Source organism: Podarcis bocagei (assembly GCF_964188305.1).
Source record: "Podarcis bocagei genome assembly, chromosome: 3".
In the NCBI taxonomy this organism is placed as follows: Eukaryota; Metazoa; Chordata; class Lepidosauria; order Squamata; family Lacertidae; genus Podarcis; species Podarcis bocagei.
Genome location: NC_138127.1, coordinates 77,014,171 through 77,041,724, shown reverse-complemented (window position 1 = coordinate 77,041,724; position 27,554 = coordinate 77,014,171). Strand labels below are relative to the sequence as shown.

Genomic DNA, 27,554 nt, shown 5'->3' with positions numbered 1-27,554 from the left:
TTCCATCTGTGAGTCCCAGTAGAACTCCATCTACAGTCTCTTTTAGTGGAACAACTGATTGCCTACCCCAAACTCCTGTACATCCAAGTCCTAGAGAATTATTACAGAAGTTACAGGGAGACCTTAATCGGTCAGCAAGCAATACAGCCAGGCGTATAAAGCTGCTAAAAGAACGCCTTGGGACAAATACCATCCCCTATGATTTGAGGCCCCTAGAGCAAAGCGAAGAGAAAGATCACGTAGTAGCCCCTCTCAGAAGAGTATTTGATGCACTTGAGGAGCCTGTGCTGGTTAACGGGCAACTCGGACCACGGCCACCTCGAACTTCGACCCTCCAGTACATTCCATTCACAACTACGGATCTGATGAATTGGAAAACACACACCCCATCTTTCGCAGAAAAACCTCAGGCTATGATGGACTTGGTGACTTCAATAATAAATACTCATAGTCCTACTTGGACAGATTGCCGCCAGCTCCTGAATACTCTGTTCACCACTGAGGAAAGGAGAGACATAATTGAAAAGGCACAGATATATTTGCGTGAGCAGGCCAGAGTGGGAAATATTTTTAATATTGACCGTCATCTCCAAGACAACTTTCCCTTGGAAGATCCTAATTGGGATCCAAACAATGCAATTCACCTGGCCAGACTTACCACTTACCGCCAGACGCTTGTGCAAGGTATCCGCAGGGCATGCCAGAAGCCCACTAATATGTCTAAAGTCTCAGAAGTAGAACAGAAACCAAATGAGAGTCCAGGAGACTTTTTAGAGAGGCTGCAAGAAGCCTATCGTATATGGACTCCTTTTGACCCTGAAGCCCCTGAAAACAGCAGAATGATTACTGCTACGTTTGTGGCCCAGTGCGCTTCTGACATTCGTAAGAAAATTCAGAAATCAGAAGGATGGGAAGGGATGCTGATGAGCCAAATTATGGCCATTGCACGCCGAGTTTATCAGAATAGGGATGAGGCTGAGAAGCAAGAGAAGAAGAAGTGGCAGAAGGAAAAGATGGTAATGCTAGCCACAGCAGTGAAGCAAGACTACCGCCCCTTAAATGGAGGAAGAGGGCGGGGAAGGAATCCACCACTGGGAAGGAATCAATGTGCGAATTGCAAGAAGGAGGGTCATTGGAAGCGGGAGTGTCCTGAACCCCTGAGGTTGGAAGAAGTACGCCCAGGCCCAGGCCCAGGCTCCGGCCCAAGAAACCAGGGACGGGGACGGGGAATGATCCGAGATGGAAGATATCAGAGACCTGGACAAGGACGGAGTAGGGACAATGTCATTGGACTGGCAGAGGAGGATTTTACCCAAGACTAGGAACGACCGGACTCCATAAAGTTAGGCTTCCAGGAGCCCACGGTCACGATTCAATTAGGAAGCCATTTAATAGACTTTATGATTGATACTGGGGCTGAATACTCAGTACTCCCAGAACTATTGCAGAAAAAGGCATCCAAAAGTGTAGTCATTAAAAGTGCCACTGGTCAGTCAGCTAAGAGGTCTTTCCTCCAACCTTTGGAATGCCAGATTGGGGGACATCGTTTAACCCATCAGTTTTTGTATATACCTGAGTGTCCAATACCTCTCTTAGGTAGAGATATGCTGTCCAAATTGCAGGCCCAAATCACCTTCACTCCTCGAGGTCCAGAAATGAAACTGCCATCAAAGGCAGCAGGAATAATCTCCCTCTCAGTACCTAAGGAACAATCATGGCGCCTAATGTCAGCCCTGCAAGTCCAACCCACATTGGATACAGAGTTAAACAAGCTCCTCCGAACTCTACAGGTGCCACCAGGAGTATGGGCCGAAAATAGCCCACCAGGAATGGCCAAGAATATAGCTCCAATTGTAGTAACCTTAAAACCTATGGCTACCCCTGTATCTGTAAAGCAATATCCTTTACCCCGGCGAGCAGCAGAGGGCATCCAGAAACATTTGGACCACCTATTAAAATATGGTCTGCTTAAGCCCTGCCAATCAGAATGGAACACACCCCTTTTGCCTGTTCGAAAACCTGGAACAGATGAATACAGGCCAGTGCAGGACTTGAGGCTCGTAAACCAGGCTATCGAGACCTTGCACCCAAATGTACCAAACCCATATACCTTGCTGAGTTTGATCCCACCAGAAGCAACATTTTTTACTGTATTGGACTTGAAAGATGCATTCTTCTGTTGCCGGCTGGCACCACAGAGCCAACCTATATTTGCCTTCCAGTGGGAAGACCCTTTAACAGGAACAAAAGGCCAGCTAACTTGGACGAGATTGCCCCAGGGATTCAAAAATTCCCCAACTTTATTTGGCACTGCCTTGGCGAAGGATCTAACAAGTTACCCCTCAATACCTGGAGAAAAGGTGGTTCTGCAATATGTAGATGACCTTATACTAGCAGCAAAGGATTTTGAGACCTGTAAAGAAGGTACAGAGGAACTGCTCCACTTGCTCTGGCAAGCTGGCTACCGAGTTTCCCAGAAAAAGGCACAGTTATGTTTAGAAAAGGTCAAATATTTGGGCTTTGACATCTCACACCAACAACGAGCATTGAGACCAGAGAGGAAAGAAGCTATTTGCCTTATCAAGGAACCTACCACAAGGAAACAACTCAGAGGATTCCTGGGAACAGCAGGGTTTTGTAGACTATGGATACCTGATTTCAGCAGTCTGGCCAAACCCTTACATGAAAGCACTCGAGGTGCAGAAAAGGACCCATTTGTATGGGGACCTGAGCAGCAACAAGCCTTTTTAGTTATCAAACAACGACTTATGGAGGCCCCAGCCCTTGGACTGCCTAATTCGGAAAAACCCTTTCAGCTGTATGTACATGAACAGAATGGGATTGCAGCGGCAGTCCTGACCCAGAGATTAGGAAGTTGGAACCGTCCAGTAGCTTATTTGTCAAAACAATTGGACTCAGTAGCAAAAGGATGGCCTCCATGCCTAAGGGCAGTAGCGGCCACTGCAAGCCTTGTCAAAGAAGCTGATAAATTTACCTTCGGCCAGACGATGTATGTGAATGTACCTCATGCTGTTCTGACGCTCATGGAATATAAGGGTAGTTATTGGCTAACGAACCCAAGGATGGCTAGGTACCAAGGCCTATTGTGTGAAAATCCCAGGATTCATCTACGAGTAGTGAATATGCTCAATCCAGCGACTTTGCTGCCCCTACCAGAGGTAGATGATGAAGAATCACATGATTGTCTCCAAATAATGGATGAAGTTTATTCCAGTAGACCCGATCTGAAAGATGAACCATTGAAAAATCCAGATGTTGTATATTATACTGATGGTAGCAGTTACCTGCATGAAGGTGCCAGACGAGCAGGATATGCTGTGGTCACCAATGAGGAAGTTGTGGAAGCTGAAGCTTTGCCTGCTGGCACCTCAGCACAAAAAGCTGAACTTATAGGTTTAACTAGAGCTCTGCAATTGGCAGCCGGATGTAAGGCAAACATCTATACTGATTCTAAATATGCCTTCTTAACCCTGCATGCACATGGTGCTCTATGGAAAGAAAGAGGTCTAATAGGAGCCCACGGGAAGGCCTTGAAATATGGACCTGAAGTAGAAATCCTGTTAGAAGCAGTATGGGCTCCAGAACAGATTGCTGTAATGCACTGCAAAGGTCATGGACGAGGAAGGGATCCAATAACCAGAGGAAATCATGCTGCTGACAAAGCAGCCCGAGAGGCAGCCCAAAAGCCTGTGGGAGGATTTATAGCAGCTCTCATACCAGAGGTAGTTCCAGAAGAAGTTAAACCTCACTATACCCCAGAAGAGAGGAAGTGGGCTGAACAGGAAGGAGCAGTTGTGAAGGACGGTTGGATGATCCTGCCGGACAATAGGATTTATGTACCTCATCATCTAGCAGGCACAATTGTAAGAAATTATCATGAATCTACTCACCTTGGCGGTACTGCAACCAGAGAGAGTCTCAGTCGGAAGTTGTATATTATTAACCTATCACAATTAGCAACTTGCATTTCACAGAAATGTGTTCTTTGTGCTAAAAACAATCCCAGGCAGGGACCGGTACAACCTCCTGGAATCCAACATGTGGGATATGTCCCCATGGAAAGCCTAATTGTGGACTTCACAGAGCTGGTCCCTTCTAAGGGATTCAAGTATCTCCTTGTGTTTGTAGATACTCTTACCGGATGGGTTGAAGCTTTTCCCACCCGAACTGAAAAGGCACGAGAGGTAACTAAGAGACTCCTCACTGAATTGATCCCGAGGTTTGGATTACCTAGATGCATTGGAAGTGATAATGGGCCAGCGTTCATTGATCAAGTAGTACAAGAAGTATGTCGAGTCCTACAAGTGAAATGGAGACTGCATGCAGCCTATAGGCCTCAGAGTTCAGGGAAAACTGAAAGAATGAATCGGACTCTGAAAACCCAATTGGCAAAATTAACCCAGGAAACGGGATTGGGATGGGTAGATGTGTTACCCATAACACTGTTTCGTGTTCGGTGTGCACCCACAAAAAGACTTAAGTTGTCACCTTTTGAGCTCCTGTATGGGAGACCGCCCTCCTTTGTTCAGGATATTTCAGCTGATCTTAAACAAATAGGAGACCATGTGACACAGGGACAAGTGCAATCTCTCTCCCGTGTTTTTGTTTCTCTTAACAGGTGGGCCCTCGAGCGCACGCCGTGCAGCATTGCCGAGCCGATTCATCAGTTCCAGGCTGGCGATAGCGTATGGGTGAAAGAGTGGAAACGTGATCCACTTGCACCTAAGTGGCGTGGACCTTACACCGTCTTGCTCTCTACTCCAACAGCGGTGAAGGTAGCTGAGGTGACCCCCTGGATTCATCACTCCCGTTTGAAGAAGTCCGAAGGCAGTTGGACGTGCAAAGGTGACCCCTCTAATCCTCTTAAACTGACTCTCTCCAAAAACCCCTGTATCTAGCCCTACCGGGAACGGGCTAGGTCACGGGCAACATTAGACGACCGGCCTGCTGCAGCCACAACCTGGAAGCTGGCTGACCTGCGCACGCCTGAAGCTTGAGGAGCATCTGAACCAGCGATTGTGAAAGGAAAGATTCTCTTATACAATTAATTGAATGCCCCCCCCTTGTGGAACAATTATCAGAGATATTACTCATTGGGGATCCTCGGGATATATGTTTTGGTCTTGGTGGTTCCCCATTTCTGTCACTGGGGGAATTATATTGGGACTAATATTTATTTGCTATCACAATAAGGTAATCTTTTGTGGAAGGAATGCATATGCTAGACATCAACATGATTTTATTATTAATCCTGATCCCTTGGGAAGGGGAAGGGTCCTTGAATCTGGCCAAATTGACTAAATATGGATTCCGCCATGACCACAATATGTGGGTAGGTTTAGCTGAAATGGTAGCCAATGTTGCAAATAGGACCAATTGCCTTGTTTGCTCTCTTGGGCCAGATGATTCAGAGGGAGGTATGCCCTTATTACCGATACCATTAGATGCCATTGGTATGGTAAGCGAAATACCACACCAAACAGAAATACAGAATTTCCCCGGATGGAACTCAACTAAACCATTACGAGTTATACCTGTACAAGGGGAATTCTGTGTACATAAATCATCAGGTGCAGCTGATTCTACCATAATAGGCTCTTCTCATTGTCACTATACTTGGGATAATATTAAGAATACCTGGGCACACGATACTACCTATCGAACTCGGAATGCCTTGCCCTGTGCACCTCCTTTTATTCATGCATGGAAAGTGGTATGGAACATAACTGTGACAGAAAAAGGCAATCTAACATACTGCACTGTGAACTCTCTACCTCTTTTGATATTTCGCCTTCTGTACTCCACGTACCAAAAACCTCAGACCCGATGGTTGTGGTGGATATGTGGAGAATGGGCATACAAGAAACTCCCCTCCAAATAGAGTGGGACTTGTTTCCTGGGATGGGTATTACCACCAATGTGGATTATGCCCACTAATTTGGCCAAGCGTACACGAAGAAACGCTGATATTTCTCATATAGCAGGAGGAAGTACCCAAAGTTGGAGCGGTACTGATGATTGGCCACCAGAGCGCATTATAGCCTATTATGATCCTGCCTCCTGGAATCCTGGTGAGCTCATACAAGGGGCACGGGATCCTATTTATAATCTAAACAGAATAATTCGATTGCAAGCAGTAGTGGAACTTGTAACCAATGCAACGGCCAAGAGTTTGAGACTTATTGCACAACAATTGGATGAAAGTAGAGCCGCCATTTTGCAGCTGAAAATGGGAATGGATTATGTACTTGCCAAGCAGGGAGGCCTATGTGGAGTCTTGAACTTGACAGGGAATGCCTGTTGCTTTAACATTTCAGATAATGGTGAGGCAATCCGTGTGTTGGCCACAAAGATGGAGAATATAGCACATGTCCCAGTACAAACATGGGAAGGATGGGATATGGGATGGCTCACCAATTGGTTACCTAATGTCACAGGACTCAAAGGGATACTATTGTCTTGCTTGTTTTTCTTGACAGTAGTGGTAATGGTTTTATGTATGATGCCATGTATCATTTCATGTTTTAGAAGTACAATTAGCAAGATGGTTTCAAATGAAACTCTACCTCATATCATGGCCCTATACAGAGCTTTACCTCAGGAATATGATGAAGGTCAAGCTATCAAGGACACTTGGGACGAAGGTCCTTGAGCTTGAAAGGGGGGAATGAGGCATCAGGCATAAGCCTGCATTTTATTAATGTTTGATCAGGACTTGTATATTAAAGAGAGAGCTTAGATTTTCAAAAGTTTCATGCCAGGCAAGAAGGCTAGCTGCTTAAGAAAACACTGACAGTGTTTTCCTCTTAGACAAGGGGCCCCTTTTGATTGATAGCAGAAAACAATTCTCAAAGTCGTAAAAGCTGAAATTACAGACTGAGTAAGGACACTGACCCTACATGTTACAGAAGATAACAAAGGCAGAGATAAATATAATTAGGAATGAGTAAATAGTAAAATAATGCCAATGTGCCTCCCAGTAAAATGAGCCAGATCTTCTTTCCAAGGTTAAAGGCCAAATGGAGAAGCATCTAGCTGGCAGAAATTTTGGGAAGTCTTTTAAAGCTGTTTCTTTCTTAAAGAGAGAGAGTTTAAGGGCAATAAATGTTGGGAAGAGCTAATGGAAACAAAGCAACTGGCTGGAGAAGGGGGGGGAAGATGTAAACTAAAGAGGTTTCTTCTGAAACTGTTTTAAACTGAGTTCCTTTTTTTACAAAGACCTTATTCTTTTTAAGAGGCTACCTGTGTTGTGTATTAAATATATTGTCTTAAATGTAATTATGCAAAGGATTTAAGAAATGCTAGATTTCATATAGTTGTAAGAGTTGTATTTTGAAATTAAGTCAGCTACCAGTCTAAGCCCCCCTGCTAGACAGGAAGACGCCATCCAAGCTGTCCTGATATATTAGTTGTCAGGCATTTGTTTGGAAACCTTCAAATGAAGGAGATCTTTCAATATTGATGTGAAACTCAAGATCCTTGACATATGTTTAAGATAAAAATTTAAGATTAACCATTTGTTTTAGAAGGCAATAGGGCAAGGAGGGCAAGAGGTGAGCTGGTAATTAAGATTCCTTGTTGAGACACATGTAAGATATATTACTACTTATTTGTCATTTATAGATGTAACAATATATAGCTCTTTGTGTTCCATATAAGGACAGGAGGATATAGGTGTATCTATTAGGATTGGTTATAGCAATCAGCCAATAGGAAATCCAACCAGGCTGATTGGACAGAGGCAGCCAAAGGAGGAGCAAAGGGGGCTGGATTAAGGGAATATAAGTGCTGGCCATAATGGCAGGAGGCCAGGCCAGAGCTTGGTAACCATATACCACTGTGCCTCTCATTTATTTGTCTGACAAATAAATAATTATTTTAATTTCTCTATTGCTGCGTTGAATATTTCATTCCAGCTAAGCGTTAACCACAAGCAGGGTGCTACAATATATATAAAACACACCTCATGATGCTCTTGGCTTACTCTAACCCAGGGATTGGAAATCTCCAGTCCCCAGGCTAAATGCAGCATTTGAAAGCTTCCCACCTAGCCCTTGAGGCTCTGCCTCCTTGTTCTTGCCCCCTCCTCAACTTCCTTAGATAATTGTGCATTTGAGAGTCTGCTGGTTAGAGTCTTGGCAGCAAAATATCCAAGGCAAAATTACCTAAGGACTTGCACAAACGGTTGCATTTCCCCCCATGTGATCTATCTGGGTCCAGGGGTTGCACAAGTTTTGCATGAACTGGGCTATGCATGAAAACACCCTGCAGCCCATTCAAACCTTCAGCAAGAGCCAACAGGACTTCATAAATGGCTGCAGGCTGTCTTTGTATCCTGAACATTCTCCATGCAATATCATCAGAAAACCAGGGAGTGGGGTGGGGAGAGCAGTCAGGCTGCATGTCTGATTTGTCCCTAAGGATAAAGAAGAAGAATTGATTTCATGATTCTTGCTCCCAATAATTGAATGGTCTGAAATTTTAGCCTGTTTCTCCCCTATAAGACAACATTGGCACTGCATCATTTTATGGGGGAAAAATAGATGAGAGTTCAGTGACTTAAACCAGCTGTAAGATTTTGTGGCAACTTGAAAATGAAATGTATGGGAAAAGAGTAAAGTCTCAGTAGGAAAAGGCACATCAAGACTGAACAGACATTATTTAGTTGGCTGTTAGAGGCAGAGATACTTGTTAATATCTAGCTGAGAGCAGAACCCAGAACTCAGTGATTACATTTCAAGGTGAGAACCTTCTAAGATTTATGGAAGCTTCTCGTGTTTCGAATTTATTTACAACTGGGAGCACAGAAAGCAGCATGTCTTAAAAGAAGCTACAATATAGTTTCTACATATTGATGCTGCTTCCTTCCTCCTATGTGGGCTATGTGAAGATCTTAATTTCCTGCTCGTGTCTGTAGGTTATAATTGGCTTTATTTGTGGCCTGAAGAAACCTGATTAGGAAGCTGAATGCTCATACCCAAAGCCAATACAGTAGTACCTCTGGTTGCAAACGGGATCCGTTCCAGAGGCCCATTCGCAACATGAAAAAAGCGCAACCCGCAGCGGTGCATCTGCGCATGTACAGGTTGCGATTCGCTGCTTCTGCACACGCGTGTGGTGCCATTTTGCACGCCTGCGCATGCGTGAGCGGCCAAATCCGGAAGTAACTCTTTCCGGTACTTCCGGGTCGCCGCGGAAACCTGAAAGAACGTAACATGAAGCGGGTGTAACCAGAGGTACCACTGTAAATGCTTTTGTGAACCTGACCAAACTCGCTGACTCCTGTTCCACATGTATTAAAGTAGTGCTCCCATCCAGGGCATCATCAGAACCTACGAAGAGCCTTCTGATTCAGGCCAATGGCCCATCTGGTCCAGCCGTGTGTTCTCACAGTGGCCAGCCAGATGCCTATGGGAAGACTGCAAGCAGCACCAGAGTGCAACAGCACTTGCCACACATTGGAGTCCTAGTAACTGGCAGTGGCGTAGCGTGGGGGGTGCAGGGGGGGCCGGCCGCACCGGGCGCAACATCTGGGGGTTAGGGGGCGCAAATCCACGGGTTAGGGGGTGCAAATCCACGGGTTAGGGGGCAGAAATTACTTGCCTTGCCCCGGGTGCTGACAACCCACGCTACGCCACTGGTAACTGGCATTCAGAGGCCTATTGCCTCTTGAGGCAGAACATAGCCATCATGGCAAGTAGTCATTAATAGCTTCATGCTCCATGTTAACAAGCAGGTAACTTGCAGTTAAAGATGAATGAATCTGTCAATTTTAGTTTATCTCAGTTTATCTTTAATCTTAGTGTCATTTCTCCTGATTTCTGCATCAGTTTGCAATTTAAAACAAACAAACAAACAAACAAACAAACTTTACCATTATTTTGGTCGCATTTTACCTAATATACACATATTATTAGGAAGCCCAGCCAGATGGGCGGGGTATAAATAAATTATTATTATTATTATTATTATTATTATTATTATTATTATTATTATTATTATTATTATTATTATTATTAGCTGTTTTCACCAATAAATTCTCTTAATATACACATCTTTGTATGCACATTTCTCCCAATATACAAACATTTAGTTGAAGTACTGCATCACAAAATTCAGAGAAGTGCAGATTTCTAAGGATAGTTGTGTTTCATTTCACATACTGTTTCCATAAGTGTGAATAAGGTAGTTTCAATCATGCTACAACAGTGTACAGGACTTATTTAGTGCTTAATAAGTGCTCCAGGACTTATTTTTATTTTGCTCCCATGTTTTACTAGGCAGTTTTTGTTTTGTGTATTGCAAAAATAATGCATTTTCCACATAATTAAAAAAACAAGCTGCATTGCCTACCATCTTGTGCAGAGTAAGGCTTATTATTGAAGGCAATGGGATTTAAGCAACTTCACTGTGTGGCCGTTCACATCCTTTGTTCCTTAGATGCAGACAAAGTTAGGAACTAAAGTGAGCCTCCCAAAATACAATAGAAGAAGCTTTTACATGTCTCTTTCCCCCACAAAACACCCCCAATATACAAGATGCCACTGTTGACTTTTTCTTTCTTCTTAATAGGTTCCCTATATGGGTATGAAGGAACGTTTAATTAGACTTTGGAATCCTTATGGCCATAAGGAGTGGATTGGAGCATGGAGCGATCGGTATGGTTTCAAAAGTTTTATTTCATTAGGGGCTGCTGCCCCTGCTACTTTTGCTCGCCAATCCTTCCCCGTTCGCCTTAAAGCGCATCCAAACTGTGCACCCTCTTTCTTTGCTGATTGCTCAGATTGTGACCCAGACAAATCTCGGAGGAACAGGCAGGACAGACTGAGGCAGCTCCCCAGCGACTCTTCTGCTCTGCTGCAGCTTCCTTCCTTGGCCTCTGAACCTGCTGAGGCTAAAATGGTGACATCCATGTGAGGTAGGCAGTAGCAGCAGAGCAAGATGGTTGCTGGATCTCACCTGAGTTGTACTCCACCTGCTCGCTTGCCATCAAAAAGGACTTCATTGCTGCTGTTGCTACCACCACAGGCAGTGGCCAAGCTATTATTTTTTAAGATGAACAAGGGAGGGGGAGAAAAGCTGCCTCTGCTGGCTGCCATCAAAGTAATATTATTGTGCCTCTACTGCCCAAAACCATTTCAAAAATGTCAGCTCCCCACTGCCAAATTCACTTTCCATTTTGGGGGACCCCCATTGGCCCTAGTCAACACCTCCAAAGTTCATCTTCTGCAGTTTATGTTCTGGTCATAGGAACATAAGAAGCTGCTTTATCCTGAATTAAACCACCCGACTATCTCTCTCAGTATTGCCTACCCTAGCCAAAGCTCTCAAAAATTTCAGACAGGGTTCTCTCTCAGATCTACCCGGAGATGCCAGGGAACTTGTAACCTTCTGTATGCAAAATCAATCGCTGTTCAACTGAGCCATGGCCCTTCCCAACCGGCTCTCATTTTGGGTATGCTATTTCCTTTTTCTTCTTTCCTCACTCCTAAGAACAATTCCCTAGAATTACCCTAGGTGCAGTCTATCAAAATTAAGCACTTTTATGTCTCATTGATTCCACTACGAATGATTTAAGCATGAAATGGTTGAGATCAATAAGACTTAAAAGAAATTACCAGTGGTTGGGTGGTGTCCCATGATTTTGCCCTCACCCACTACCACAGAGCTAAAAATCTGGAAAATATGCTCCTGTACAGTATTCATAATCCTTTATTTTCATTTTTTTCTCTTTGTTGAATTTGCAAATGAAAACTGAAAAACAAGAGCAGTATATGTGCAACAGTATACTAGTTGCTTTACGATTTTATATAGCCATCTTCTTTTCCTCTGGGCTTCTAAAATAATCTTTCCTGAAAAGTGTTCTTTAGTATCTACATGCTGGTGTGACTGAAGCTGAGCTAAGAAGTATAGTATAGTATAGTATAGTATAGTATAGTATAGTATAGTATAGTATAGTATAGTATGTATAGTATATTATAGTAATTTCCCAGGTTTTGCAAAGTTTAATTCTAATCTCAATACAGTTGAAATTTGGGTGGAGCAGGCTTAAACTGCATGGATCAATACAATTCTTGAGTTCTGCTTGGTTAATGCTATGCATACAACACAATTATCACTTAATTATAAAGCTGCAGCTTGAGAATTAACACAGCTGGATAGCTATTGCAATGTCTGTGTGGTGGTATTGCTGAGAGGTAATATCAGCCGCTAAAGATGCAAAGAATTATTTCTTTATTAAAGTACATCCAGGGTCAGCCATACCATTAGGCATAGTCAGATGGCCACCTCAGGCAGCTGGTTTCGGGTATCCTGAAAAGTCAGTACATTTTGAGTTATTTTTTATTGTTGCATTTTTATTCTTGCAGAGGGAGAGAGGTGCTTGTAGGAGTTTCTGCCTCAGGCACCAAAATGATTTGGCAGGTCTTGGCTACTGTGCACCTTGACTTAGGGGCAGTATGTGTGTGTGTGTGTGTGTGTGTGTGTGAGAGAGAGAGAGAGAGAGAGAGAGAGAGAGAGAGAGAGAGAGTGCACTTGCACCTGAGTGTGTGCGCACGTGGTGTGTGCTGCTTTGACTTTCGCAGCAAAATGCCAAAGTGCCATCCAGGACTATTGAAACCAACAGAAACTGTTTCATTCTCTTCATTGTATGGCATTCTAAGCACCAGAACAACAAAGTTGCATGATCAGGACATAAGAATGAAGTGTGTAGCTTCTTACTCCTGGCAATTTGTTCAGTGCCCATTCGTGGCTGAATGTTAAGCTTTGGGGGAAGAACTAAGCACTGAAAGAAACGAGTGATGCTTCTGAAATTCACCCCATCCGAATTTCTCCTTGGAATTTGTATTTCTGGTCTTCTTTCCAAAGTAGAAGTGATGCATATGTACTCATCCATCACTCTCTCTTTCTTTTTTTAATTTCTGAATTTTATATTGAGCTCTGTTCATACACTGCAGCTTTCAGCTACATGACTGTTTTTTGGGCAGTGTTTTATCAATCCGTTCATGCATAGCGGAACCAGGGGTGGGAGACAAGCTAATGAATTTATTCCCCCCTCCCCCATTAGATTTTCCCTGCCCCCAGTACTGAGACACATATGCACATTGATAAAATGCTGCCCCAAAGCAATCACAATATCATACATATGGTAATGTACATATTGCAGTCTTCATGTGATTGAGCATTTCTATCAAGCTTCTCCTTTTTTTTGTAGCATTTTATCAGTGCATCGGATTCAGATTTGTTTACTGTATTTTAGCAACCTGCCATCAAGCAGCTTCGGTGCATTCAGAACATTCAAAGTGATCTGTGCCAAGTTTTAATCCAAAATAGAATCACACATTCAAAAAGAACAGCAAATGCATGACACATAGCAAACCAATGCAGGTCTGTCAATCTAATTTGCTTGGACCTGGGAGACCAGAGTTCAAATCTTCACTCTGCTATTAACCTGACTTACCTGTTTGTGAGGATAAAATGGAGTGGCAGAGAGAAGCATGTTGGGGATCTGAGGTGAGACCAGGGCCGTCTTTACCTAGGGGTGCAAGGGGTGCAGGACACCCGGGTGCTGAATTCTGGGGGGTGCCAGGCGCCCGCTGCTGAAGCTACCTAAGCTCTTAACTATCTCCTGTTATGAAATAATAAATAATTTTGATCAAGCTAGGAAAAAAAACACTGTACATATATACAGTGGTACCTCTGGTTACGTACTTAATTTGTTCCGGAGGTCTGTTCTTAACCTGAAACTGTTCTTAACCTGAGGACCACTTTAGCTAATGGGGCCTCCTGCCGCTGCGCGATTTCTGTTCTCATCCTGAAGCAAAGTTCTTAACCCGAGGTACTATTTCTGGGTTAGGGGAGTCTGTAACCTGAAGCGTATGTAACCCAAAGTACCACTGTACCTAAGTATTACCAAAATGTATACCTACTGTTTCACTAAAGGACTTCCGACTTTGTGGGCTCATTTACCAAAGACGTGCCACGCTGGTGCTGGTGCTTGTCATTCACAATGGTGGCGCCTGTCAGACTCAACGACGGCGTTTGTCATTCTCAACAGCGCCGTGCACGCGAAATTAACTCTTACATCAAATTATTATGTTACGTATTGTATTGAGCTGCTATGTGGCAGTGGGGTCAGCAGCACCTTTGACACAACTGATGTTTCTTCTAAGCAGGTACCTAAACAATACTTAGAAGTTTAAGTGTGGTGGTGTTAATTTGGGGGCTAAACTAAATTTGGGGGCGCTGGGCAGATCTTTGCACCCAGGCGGTGCATATGCTAAAGACAGCGCTGGGTGACACACCCACGCAGTGGAAGTTGACCCCAGTTTCAGTCACCACACAGAGGCAGCTTAAGGTCCAAAATGGTTTACTGCTATAGAAGATTAGGCTTCAGTAATACAGATCCAGACATTTATAATTTACATACAGCTTGTTGGCTTTTGCCAGTCACACTTTTTGAAGCAACGTGTGAACCAAAACACAACGATCTTTTTGCAATTTGCACTTCTCTAAATTTTGCGCTACAGTTCTCCAATCAAGCAATGTGCCAAAAAATAAATAAATGTGCCTGTTAGGAAAACGTGTGCATAAAAAGGCACATCTTGGTGAAAATAGCAAAAAGGATGCATTGCATTAGGGAGAATTGAATACACAAAAAATGTGTATATTAGGAGAAAAATGCCTTAAAAGGATGGCAAGTTCTTGTGAAGTTTTCTTTTTAAAAAATAAAAATAAAAAAATGAACTGATTCAATCGCAAACTGAAAGATTGTGAACTGTTCTTTAGTAAGATGTGTTTTAGACCACAGGAGCCTGCTTGTTGGAATTTTAAAGCAGGACTGTAGTAACGTTTTCTCTTAAACTGAGTCACCCTGTAGTTAAGACAGCTGGGGAAATGTAGTAAGCTTTAACTAGAGGGCTTGTGGGGTTTAGGTGAGCCGATGTAGGACTTAGCAATGGTTAAGCTGTTTATTCTTTAGCTGTTTATTGTTTAGAGCAATGTTTAAAAGTTAAGCTGCATATTCATATTCTATTTTGTTTTCCATGTAACCCTTATTTGTCTACGTGCTCTTGATTTCTATTATGCTCGTATGTGGGTGTGGAGAGCTCAGTTGGTTAGAATGTGCTGATAACGCCAAGGCTGCAGGTTCGATCCCTGTATGGGACAGCTGCATATTCCTGCATTGCAGGGGGTTGGACTAAATGAACCTCAGGGTCCCTTCCAACTCTTTGGTTCTATGATTCTGTGTTTCATAAACCGAAATGTGTTCACTGCTCTTCTGCTGGTGTATTTACAATGAACCTTTCCAAAGGGATTCCAGCTTGTCAGGCCCTGCTTGGTCACACCCATGTCACTCATTTGGGCAAATTAGGAACCTAATTTTTAATTTCACATGGCCTTGTCCTCTGTTGTAGTTCCATGGAATGGGATCGAGTCCCGAAGCAGTACAAGAAATCGCTGTATGAAGACAAGGATAACGGCGAGTTCTGGTATTATCACAAATTGTCTTTCTGTGATTCTCTGTGCTCTAGATTTAAGGCCCCCAAGCTATAATAATCTCCATATGCTGCCATCTGGGCTTCTTCGGGAGAAAGTGTAGGATAAAAAATGAATTAATAATAAATAATCTTCTTGCAGTGAGCCACTCTTATTTTCAGGGTCCTGCTACACTTATATTAAAGATGAGAGGCTCTATTCAACTCAATAAATATCTGTGTGGAACAATTTCAACTTGTACAAGGGGACTTTGTCCTTCCTCCCACAGCACATGACCCATGCCATCCCCAAAAATGCTCCAGAGAGCTGGGGGAAACCTTAGAACAGATTGCAGATTGGGGAGGAGAGGAAGGAAAGTACAACTGCACATGCAGAAGTTGTTCCGCTCTTGCAAAGTTCTATTTAGCGATAGGTTGATGAATGCAACCCCAGACTACAATCGGTAAAGTTTTTTTTTAAGAAAAGGACCGTCAATCTATAGGCTGTTCATCACAAGCAACTGCCAACTGTTTTTGCCATTCATTTTCTAGCACCATGCAAATTCCACTTCTCCATTTCAAAAATATTTCAAGTCCTCAGGGCTGCAAAACCAGGATTGAAAATGTATGTGTAGTTGTTGTACAATGTAGAAGTATGCAAAGCCTGCCTGAAAATTCATTTTCTCTTCCGTCAGGATGTCATATGAAGATTTCCAAGAACATTTTTTATTATTGCATGTTTGCAATAATGTGCCAACCTTCCTAGACTTTGGAGTGCAGAGGAGCAGCATGTGGTCTGTGCAAACGCATGTCGACAGATGGGTTCAAGGGCTCTCCCCAGAAGGTAAAAGTAAGTATCCTTCCTTAATTATTTCCCTATTCTTTTTTCAAACAGTACGTTTCAAAATAGTAATTTCTTATCTAGACCTGAACTGAAAAAGTAAAATTTTAAACATAGCAATGCTTTATATTTCCATATTGCACTAATATTTAATTAACACAGGCTTGATTATAAAGACGTAGCACAATATTACATGCTCATAGTGGGTGGTAACTTATAAATCTTGAATTTTACACTCTGGAGACAAACATCTGTAGATGACAATTGCCTATGACCTCTGTCCTTCTATAATCATGAGGTCCATCAAGCCTCAGCAGAACACTTGATCTGGCAATAAACCCAGTTTGTTTAATTGAGTTTTTGATTCATGCTTGTGAAATTAACTAACTGCAGTTCCCAAGGTTCTGCTACAATTTCCTCTTCCACATTGGAGTCCCAAATAATGTTCAGTGTTGCAGGGCAGTTGCTGTTCAGCAACAGAACCTACAGCTTCAATCCCAGACCTTGTTTTCTTTGCGAGATCTCAAATCTGAAATATACACATCGCATAAGAATTATGCACAGAATTAGGCATGCTTAAGCCCACTGCAATCAACCTCCTATGCTATTATTTACATATTCCTATCCTTTTTCTGCTTAGTTGTCCCAGTACTTAATTCGGTGGGGATCTAATATCTCCAGCCACTTTCTGTAAGCAGTGTCAACTGTTTATTTACGGATGTCCTGGTTATATGGCCAGGGGTGTAGCAAGGAGGCTGCAGTAGGTGCAGCCCACCCCTGGTGTCACCACTGAAGGAGGTGACAGAATGGTGGGCAGCACTCACCGCAGGGACTGTAGTGCGCCTGAGCCACGCATCTCTCCTGGGAGTGATGCGGTGGCTTGAGCGTCCACAGGCTCCGCGCCTGCCCCCAAACGTCCGCCTGTTGCCTCCCCTTCAGCTGTAGGGCGGCTGTGAGGGAGGAGGCAGGCAGACTCCTTGGAGACCCAGCAATGCCCCTGTGGGCAGCTGGCCCTGCCCCTGGGCGCAGGGCACATGCGCCGCCCCAGGCGCCCAATTGGTTTGCTCCGCTGCTGTATATGGCAAATCTGGAGACTGACCACATTTTGAATTGTATTTGATGATAGCCCATGGATTCTCTTCAAGTTTTGCTTTAGGATATTTGGAATAACTCTATGCGGCTTATTTCCATGAAAGTGAATTTAGGATTGCAGCCTGGGCATGTTGTCTATGCATTGTGCGAAAGGGTTTCTATCTGAAGTCTAGATTCGTTAAACTTGTTATTATTCACCATATGAAAACAAAAATTAAAATACAGCATGTGAAAACATACAAACAGCAAATGTCTTCACAATTTATATAACATAACAGCCATTTCTAAAATTGGTGTATGCATTCTGTTGTGGAATCTGAACCATTTTCTCTGTTCTTCAGAAAGACCACACTTTAATCAGTACAGCTAATTTGCACATAATCATAACCATGGAAACTTTACACTTCTCTTCAATCAGTGCTGCTTTAGAATTTCCTCAGTTCTTTGCTAACATAATTTTATGGCTTGCTAAGAAATTCCTGTTTTCTCACCAAGTATATATATATATTTATGTTCATGCTTTACAACCTTTATATACTATTTTCAGTCTTGTAAGAAATACATTGGGGCTTATATTTTATCCATAACGTGTTTTATTTTGTACTGTTGTGCTTCTTTAAAATTAAAAAATAAAGTTCTACTATTTGTGGTGTAAAACATAAGATGTTTTCATTTTTCTTATGTGCAGTTCCTCCTCTATCCAGAAATTTATCATTGTTTTATGCCAGAATCCAGCAACTAGTTATTTTTATATAGTAATTGTATAGAATTTAGTCTAAGTTGTTTTTGTGCAAGTGGAATAGACGTTCAATTTCACAATAAGACTTTGCTTCTCTCCCTGCCCCACAGAGCCCCCTACTGCTTCAAAATATGCTGTGGGGCAGTTGGAGGTCCTTCAGAGGAGATCTTGCAAGCACATGTGGCTGCAGGGTGGGGAGGAGTGGAAGAAAATGCTGCGCAAGCTTGTGGCGTAATCTGCTAGGGGCCATGTTCTGGTTTCTCTCACACCTTTCTGTCAATCCGTTGTCTTATCCTACCCATTCTTCCCCTTTGTCACCTGCATGAATTAGGCCAAAAGATGCAGATTGCCTCCACCTGATAGATAAGGATTGCAGCCTGCAACAATGCTACTGCTTCAGGAATCTCTGTTTAGCAGGGATCTCTGGCTGTATGCAGAGAATGTATTGCCTTCCTGTATTTGGTAGAACTGAGGATCAGGGCTTCTTATTGAATGTCCACTAATTAACCACTAATTGAATGTCTAAGGGATGTGGGTGGCACTGTGGTCTAAACCATTGGGCCTCTTGGGCTTGCCGATCAGAAGGTCGGGGGTTCAAATCCCCGTGACGGGGTGAGCTCCTTTCGCTTGGTCCCTGCTCCTGCCAACCTAGCAGTTCGAAAGCACGCCAAAAATGCAAGTAGATAAATAGGTACCACTCTGGTGGGAAGGTGTTTCCGTGCACTGCTCTGGTTTCGGTGTACCTTTGCACCAGAAGCAGCTTAGTCGTGCTGACCACATGACCCGGAAAAACTGTCTGCAGACAAACACCAGCTCCCTCGGCCAGTAAAGCGAGATGAGCACCGCAACCCCAGAGTTGTCTGCATCTGGACTTAACTGTCAGGGGTCCCTTTACCTTTTTAAATTGAATGTCTAGCTTCCTGCAACAGGGCAGGTTAAGTGCCTGCTAGAGACATTGACAGGCTAAAGGAATTGCCTTTCCCACAGGACCTATGCATGCATGCAGCAGGCAGATGTAAAAGGAAGCGATAAAGGAGGGACATCTCACTTGATCCACACTACTCTGCTGCATGTGTCTGATAACAGAAATCATTGTTTTTCGCAACAGGTGCCTTTTCCAGAAATCCTCGGTATTTAATCCAGGTGCAGGAGCCGGACATGAAAAATTCCAATGTTGTGGTATCACTGACACAGAAACTTGTAAATGATACAAGGAGTCCACAACCTCCAGAACCTCCAGGCATTCGTTTCGTAATACTCAAGGTAAATAACACCAGACAAGAACTGGTGTTCTGCTCATGCTTGAGCCTGGCCATCTGTATAAATTGTTCTACCCTCATGTGCTGGATTCAGCCGAATACCAGCCATGTTTTGTCTCAAGATGGCTGGGAAATTCCAGGTTGCAATGGCAGGGAAAGAGATGAACATTGCTACCTCCTACCCAGTACCCTAAACTACCCTTCCTCCCAAATGACGAGCGCCACATCATTGCTGTCAACTTTTCCCTTTTTTAAGGGAGATTCCCTTATTCCGAATAGGATTTATCACAAGAAAAGGGAAAAGTTGACAGCTATGCGCCACACGCCCAGCTCTGCCCACATCTCTTTGCTTTCCCCCCTTGAGAATAGCTTTGCCTTTTCCCAATTATTTTCAAGTGATAGCTTTAGCACTGTCTCTGAAATGTAACGAAACCTATTTTTGCATTTCCGGGTCCTTCAGAGGCTGGAACGAGAACTGTTTTGTTGGCTCTGTCTCTCCCATTCAACACCCACTGCAGAACTCCTGGATATTTTGGCAGGAGATGTAGATAAGATTAGCCTCATTTACTCTGCATTAATTAATCTAGAATAACCACCACCACCACACCCCCGGCTTCCATCCTCAGAATAACTCGTATGGATTGAAGCCACCGCACAATGTGTAGTGACTTACTTACGTAGTTTGGATATGGTTCAAACATGCTATAGAAAAGAAATTACCTAAATTAATCAATAAGGACTTGTTTCAGGAGGGAAAATGTTTAGGATGGTAGTTTTAGTGTGAAATATACCATTATTTTTATTTCTGAGATCTTAACACATCTCACCCCACCGCCGAAAAATGATGGTGCCATTGATCTACTCCCCTTTTCCCTTAGCTACAAACATCCTATCTCTTTCCATCCCCTTCTGCAGCATTAAGAAGGTTCAATATATACTTGAGTTTTAAATAATTCAGAAGTAGTAATGTATACCATTGCCTTGGGAGAGGAGTTTTCTTGAAGTAGTGGTGCTCACACTACGCATTTAAAGCACATTTATACCACTTTAGCAGTCATGGTTTGCCCCCTAGAATCCTGGGAAATGAAGTTACTCCTCATAGAACTATAATTCCCAGCACTCCTAATGAACTACAGTTCCAAGGATTCTTTGGGGGAAGAAGAAGAAGAGTTTGGATTTGATATCCTGCTTTATCACTACCCTAAGGAGTCTCAAAGCGGCTAACAATCTCCTTTCCCTTCCTCCCCCACAACAAACACTCTGTGAGGTGAGTGGGGCTGAGAGACTTCAGAGAAGTGTGACTGGCCCAAGGTCACCCAGCAGCTGCATGTGGAGGAGCGGAGGCGCGAACCCGGTTCCCCAGATTACGAATCTACCGCTCTTAACCACTACACCACACTGGCTCTCTCAGCTATGGCTGCTGAAATAGTTCAAGAGTGCTTTAAATACATAGTGTGGATGAAGCTTCAGGTTAGGTAATTTCTCTCCCTACAAATAAAGATGCTTACACAGCCTCAGGTGGGCACTTCATTCCACGCTTAAGAATGTTAATTCAGGAATATACTGCTCTTGAGTGCAGCTGCAAGGCAAGAGCAGAATCTTTCCTTAGCCATTTGGCTGGAGGTTCTGATTTCTGTTGGTTTGAAAAAAGTTGAAAATTGTAAAGTGAAGTTGCAAGTGGAACCTGTGGCACATTCTAGAATAAAAGACCTCAGAAAGTGACACACAAAGTGTAACATTGAACAGCCCCTAAAAGCACCACAAAACAAAATTTAAAACATTTTAAAGCCTGGGTAGGCAAACTAAGGCCCAGGGGCCTGGATCCGGCCCAATCACCTTCTAAATCCGGCCTGCGGGCAGACAGGGAATCAGCATGTTTTTACATGAGTAGAATGTGTCCTTTTATTTAAAATGCATCTCTAGGTTATTTGTGGAGCATAGGAATGCATTCTTTCCCCCCCAAAAATATAGTCTGCCCCCCCCCACAAGGTCTGAGGGACAGTGGACCGGCCCCCTGCTGAAAAAAATTGCTGACCCCCTGTGTTAAAGCATTCAAAACTGTTATAAATACAGCATATAGCCAGCATGTAGACAATCAACAGCCTGGTTTATGAACGTTTGAAGTCCTGAAAACCATAGGGCTCTTGCTTCCCAGTGTCCTGGTTTTGACTAAAATGGTGCCTGAACTCACCACCTGAGTTTGCTACTAGGAGTAAAATGTGTCCACCTTTCTTGAATTGACCAAAAGGGCAACATATTGGAATTAAGTAGATTGACCTAGTCTAATCTACAAGGTACTTGACCCCACACCACAAGAATGAACAGCACAGACATTAGGAAGAATGTGTAAAGCATAGAGGAAAGTAATAACCCAATCTTGTAGGGAATGGCTGAGCAACCAGGCCAGAATTTCCCAACCAGTCAGAAGCTCAACTGGCTGGAACTTTCCAGTAGTTGAATATGTGCATTCTCAGAGTTGCACAGTTGCTGTTAATTAAGCAGGCCACCATATTGACCTTGAGCTACTAGTCACTGCCAGATAACACAGTTGCACTCAATCCATGTTCTCATTCTCATTACTAAGAGCCAGAAACCAATTTTCTCTGCTGCCCGGAGGCCTGCAGAAATCAAACTTTGGTCAAGGCAGAAGCAGAAGAAAGGCTTTTCTTGACACTCCCTGTTTCCAATATTTTAAAGAGCCAGTAAGCATAATCAATAGGGATGTTCTAATTTATTTTGTCTGTAATATCAGGCCTCATTGACCACTGGTGGGGCTTGCTTCCAAGTAAGCATCCCTAGACTCAGGATGTTGGGGGGGGGGGAATAGAATATGCAACCAATCCAAAGCATGCCTATAATGGTGGGTTACAAGCATGAGACATTGAACTACACATTTCCACAAAGCTGGACTTTAAAAGGCAGTTAAAGGCATGTTTTCCTCACACGTCTCGTTGGGATTACACTAAAGTAGCTTGTTTGTAGCTTTCCTTTGAGATCATTTTAGATATCAGTCTCTGGCAGTGCTCTTGGGGTATCTTTTTCAGAATAATTATGTCTCTCCTGTTGTGCATCTCTAGCATCTCCTACTTTTCATTGTCAGTATTTATTTTCACTTAGAAAATGTTAATCTTGCCTTCAGGCAGTTTCACTCTCAACTGGATTTACTGAGACCTAATCTATGCAAGTAGTTTCCAGGGGTGGTATCCCATGAGGCAATTCTGTTAGTGAAAGGACTGTTAGTGAAAGAACCATGGCTGTGTTGGGAAAAAGCACCAAGGCAAAAGCCAGCTCCAGATGGCTGGAATGCAAAACAGGATGTTATGTTTTGCAGATGTACTGTTGGGGAAAAGGTGGAGCCTATTCTCTGTACTGAGCACCGGATGTTAGCTCAGAGTGTCATGTGACCTGTGCTGGAAGTACAGGGGAGGAGTTGTGTCTCTTCTGATGGAGTCTGAAGGGAACAGTCGCATTTCTATGTGCTGCTGAGTGACAGGAATAAAACATGTAAAAAGGACTCCTGTCTGTCTCATTTCCCCTCCCTGGGGGAATGCAGGGAGGGAGACAAGAAGAGGAAAGCAGAGGGTGTGTTCTTTCTCACGTCTAATGAGAAGAATTGCCGGGTTTGTTTACCTAGCCTGCCGGCAGTAGCAGACGGAAGGTAAACACAGTATCTCGCTCAATTGCCTCGGGGGAGGCCAGGTACCTCTGCCTGTGAGCGAAGATACTAACAGGCTGCACCATGGAATTTCTCCTCCTCCTTCTTCTCCCTGTACTCCCCCCAGATCTGTTCTGGAAGTTCCCTTAACCCTAAGTAGCAGATTTGGGGAGGAAATGTGGGGCACACATGGAGAGGAGAGGGAGCAGCTTGCCATTGTTCCTGCTCCAGTGTGCAGTCTACCCTCCAGACACAGCCCATGAGGGTTGGTATGTCAAGGATCAATACAGGTTCTTTGTTTGTGAACAACTCAGTTTCATTCCTACTTATAGCCTGCTTTGAAAGTAGCCCCTTGCAGTGTCTGATAAGGTGCTTCCAAAATGTGAGGAGACCTTGGAAGTATCCTCTGCCATAAGAAGAGGGGCTTGGACAAGAAAGGTTGAGGAGAGTCTCCAGCACACAGAAATGAGTTCAAGAACCCAAGAGGTAGCTTAAGATCTCTGCGCAAAAGTCCTTGTCCATCTGTCTTGGAGGCTTTAGTTGAGAATTCCAGCATTGCCGGGGATTGGACTAGATGACCCTCGGGGTACCTTCCAACTCTACAATTCTATAATCCTTAGGTGAGGTGTTAGCACAGCCGCCTATAATTTTTTAGGTTTGTATATTAAACACGTCTGCTTGATGCTAGTCATGGGGAGGAAACAGCAAGAACCAGCACAGAGTAAACAGGAAATGTTATCTGATCCAAGAGAGGTATAATTAGCACTAAAATAATTAATTGAGTAATCAATTTCGTTAACTTATTCATTAAGCACAGATTAAAAAATGTGGGGTTTTAATTAGATTTTAACTGGACTATCCCCGAGAAGGATATTTAGTGCTAATAGCATTCTTGTAAATGTTCCATGTCTGGGGGTCTCAGGAGCATTTTACCGTAGATTTAGTTTCCCCCCCCAAACCATAGTAAGAGCCCCTGCTGCCTTAGAGTTCACTCTTACCAAAGAGGCAAGTGCTATGTTATGAGAACACATGACCCGGTTGATGTGCCCAATCTGGCTAGAATCAATGTGGGGGCACAGGGGGAAACAGCAAAACAATACCCCTCCCTTCCCACAGACACATTTAAAAGGAAGCCACTATAGAGAAGGTCCGTTCTCATGTTGCTACCCTCCGGACCTCTCATGGAGGAGGGGCACATAGAAGGGCCTCAAATGATGAGCGCAGAGTCTGGGACGGTTTATATGGGGAGGGGCTGTCCTTCAGATTGTCCTTCACCAGCTCTTTCTGTCCACTGGGATTCTCCTCAGGCCACCTGCCCTCTTTAAGCACTTTTGTGGCCCTGTCTGATGCCTCTTGCTTGCCTGGAAGGAGAATGGAGAGGTGTGTGGCATGTCTGTGAGTAGAAACCTCTGACCTTCTTGCATGGCTGGAATATAACTTCCTGCAAGAAGGTGAGACTTGCATCCATTGCTCTGCCCTCTTGTCCATCTGGCCTTGCCCTAGTTTGTGGCTCCCAGAAGATTTCCCGCAAGAGGTTGCATCCCTTGTGCTGAAAAGCTTTCTCCACCCTTGCTTGTACATAATGCATACAATGTTTTTGGTACAATGACCAGTATATGTGGGAATAAGACTCCTTTAAGAACTGGGCTGGAAGGAGTGGTAATAATAATAATAATAATAATAATAATAATAATAATAATAATAATAATAATAATAATAATAATTTATTATTTATACCCCGCCCATACCCAGCCACTCTGGGCAGCTCCCAATTGAGTGTTAAAAACAATACAGCATTAAATATTAAAAACTTCCCTAAATAGGGCTGCCTTCAGGTGTCTTTTAAAAATAGGATAGCTGCTTATTTCCTTGACATCTGATGGGAGGGCGTTCCACAGGGTGGGTGCCACTACCAAGAAGGCCCTCTGCCTGGTTCCCTGTAACCTCACTTCTCGCAATGAGGGAATCGCCAGAAGGCACTCAGCGCTGGATCTCAGTGTCCAGGCTGAATGATGGTGATGGGGACACTCCTTCAGGTATACTGGACCGAGGCCGTTTAGGGCTTTAAAGGTCAGCACCAAAACTTTGAATTGTGCTCGGAAATGCACTGGGAGCCAATGCAGATCTCTCAGGACCGGTGTTATATGGTCCTGGAGGCCACTCCTAGTCACCAGTCTAGCTGCCGCATTCTGGATTAGTCCCTAACTAATGGCATGATGTGGTTGCTGTAAAGATTGCCTTTCTCCACGATGTTATGGATGACAATAACACAATGGATGACATTGGACACTGTGTCCAATGAATAATTATTTCACGTTTCATCCTAGACAAAGATCTTGATCTTTCCAATTGCCTAAAAGATCTAAGACATGGCAGGTTTGGTTAGTGGGGGAAATACAAAGGTGTGATGATGCATGTACTGTCAGTTGCTCAGTGCAGGGGACTTGGAGAAAGGATTTTCTCTTTGTAGCAATGATTCTTCAGCCTGTGTTACAAAGACATGGGACGATTGGTTGAAAACATTGTTATAAACATCATTATAAAGGCACTCTGAATGTCTCAATGACAAAAGAAATTCTTAAATATAAATGACTCCATTAGGTCCGAAAGAACTGTCTTCATTTAGGTTTGCTGAAGTTTTAATCCATCGTGCCTCGAAGTCCAAATGCCTGCCATGCCCCCCGCTTTCTCTTTGCAAGACAGCAGTTTATATTCTCCCCCCACCCTTTCCAAAGGCATGGCTCATAAATTATTGTGCCACACTGTGAAACCACTCTAAATGGGATTTATACACTCCAGTGTATTTGTAAGAATATGTTTAGTAAGGGTTTTTATTATGCTGTCTTTATGTGTCATCACAATAATAGCTGTTGCATTTTATTTATTGCTCCAGCTTGATGAAAATATTGGAACAGCAACAAATGTGACAGGATACGACATTTTCTTATGAGAATGGATATCAGGTTCATAGTCTGTGCCAGAGCTGTAGCAAGCATATGGTCATGGAATCTGTGTTTGTGTGGGTTCCATATATGGAGGTTCACCAAAGATTTCCTGAGTTCAGCAATGGAAGAATTCAGGATGCTTCTCATGTTAATGCAAATCTACCTAATTCACGCTTCCAAAAGCAATGCACACCTAAAAATGTAGCCACCCTTTGAAATCCACCCTTGCTTGAATTATTCAGTGCAATTCACCACCCCAATCCCCTCCCCAACAAGTACAAAAATATGCATATTAGGGGAAAGTATGCATTGTGAAATAACAAACCCAAGTTAGGAAAAATGGCTTGCGGAATTGTGAATTTCAGGAGGAATGCCCATCAAAATTATGGTACATTTCTGAGGACTTAAAAAACAACAACCAAGTACACAAAAGGATATTGAAATGTGGCCAAATGAATTTAAACTGGAAAAATAAGAAACTGAGAGAAATCAAGACTGAATCATCCATCCCTAGTTGAGTGTTTTCCCTATGGGACCATGAATTCAGTTCACCAGCACTCCTGCTGTTTACTTTTGGAGGAAGAACAACTAAGTTAGGTGCCTCTGATCTTGCAGAAGATTAGAAAAACAGAGTTGAAATGTACCTTGAAGGTCATCTAGTGTAGCTCTGTTCCAACGCAGGAAATCCTCTCTGTTTCAATATCTTTGATAAGAGGCCATCCAAACTCCATTTAAAATCCTCCCCTTTCTGAGGCAGTTTGTTCTTCTGTCTAACAGTTTGTACTATCATCAGCAAGTTGTAATCCCTTCTACAACTCATTTCTACCCTTGATTGACCTGCATAATGTATTTTTAAAAATTAGAGGATGGCATTCTGTGATAGTTACTCCAGAATTCCTGCTCATTTCTTCTCACGTTATATTGCTTCTCAGGACAGAACCACCGTTTACAACAAGGGATTCATAAAACAACGAGATGTCACTGAGATATTTCATTTGAGACCTGGGACCTACACCATTGTTCCAGAAATATCACAAGGAGGCCAAGAGTCAGAGTTCATTCTACGAATCTTTCTAAAGAACCAAACCAACTACAGGTATGTAGACAGGCATTCAGGCCTGTTCTCGTCATGAGCCAGTGTCTCTTTACCAATGTTTTCTTCTATTCCATTCCCCAGCTTATAGGTGATCACTTTCGCCATGCATGCAGATATGTCCCCGAAACTGAGCTCATTAACAGTATCTATTGTTTAAAGGACTCTTGTCTTATTTTTTATGGGGGGTGGTGAAGGGTGCTCTGAGCCATAGGAGTAGGGCAAGACCAGATCTCTCCCAGGAGTGGGAGATGATAGCTCCCCAGCTCTCTTTCTCTGAATCCTCTCTGCTAGGTTGTGGATTGTGGCTCAAGAATGTGACAGTAGCTTCAGGCTGAGCAGAAGACTATTGGAAGAGAGCTGCTTGTTTTAACACTTTCCATCCCAGCCATTTGTCTGCCCCAAACCCACCCATCTCTTTTTTAAAAAAAAT

The 27,554-nt window shown here is 43.3% G+C and overlaps 1 protein-coding gene across 3 annotated transcripts in view; it reads left to right on the top strand.

The window, feature by feature from the left end:
• The window catches only part of CAPN13 (calpain 13), a 105,731-nt gene that overhangs the window by 50,578 nt on the left and 27,599 nt on the right, over positions 1-27,554 (top strand). For all 3 annotated transcript variants that reach the window (XR_014005931.1, XM_081186414.1, XM_081186413.1), the window contains 5 exons: positions 10,594-10,679; positions 15,438-15,512; positions 16,193-16,341; positions 19,278-19,432; positions 26,961-27,124. Coding sequence is in view for 2 of the 3 variants with exons in the window: in XM_081186414.1 (XP_081042540.1) it covers positions 10,594-10,679; positions 15,438-15,512; positions 16,193-16,341; positions 19,278-19,432; positions 26,961-27,124 (629 nt within the window). In the remaining variant the exon portion in view is untranslated. The remainder of the gene's footprint in view (positions 1-10,593; positions 10,680-15,437; positions 15,513-16,192; positions 16,342-19,277; positions 19,433-26,960; positions 27,125-27,554) is intronic.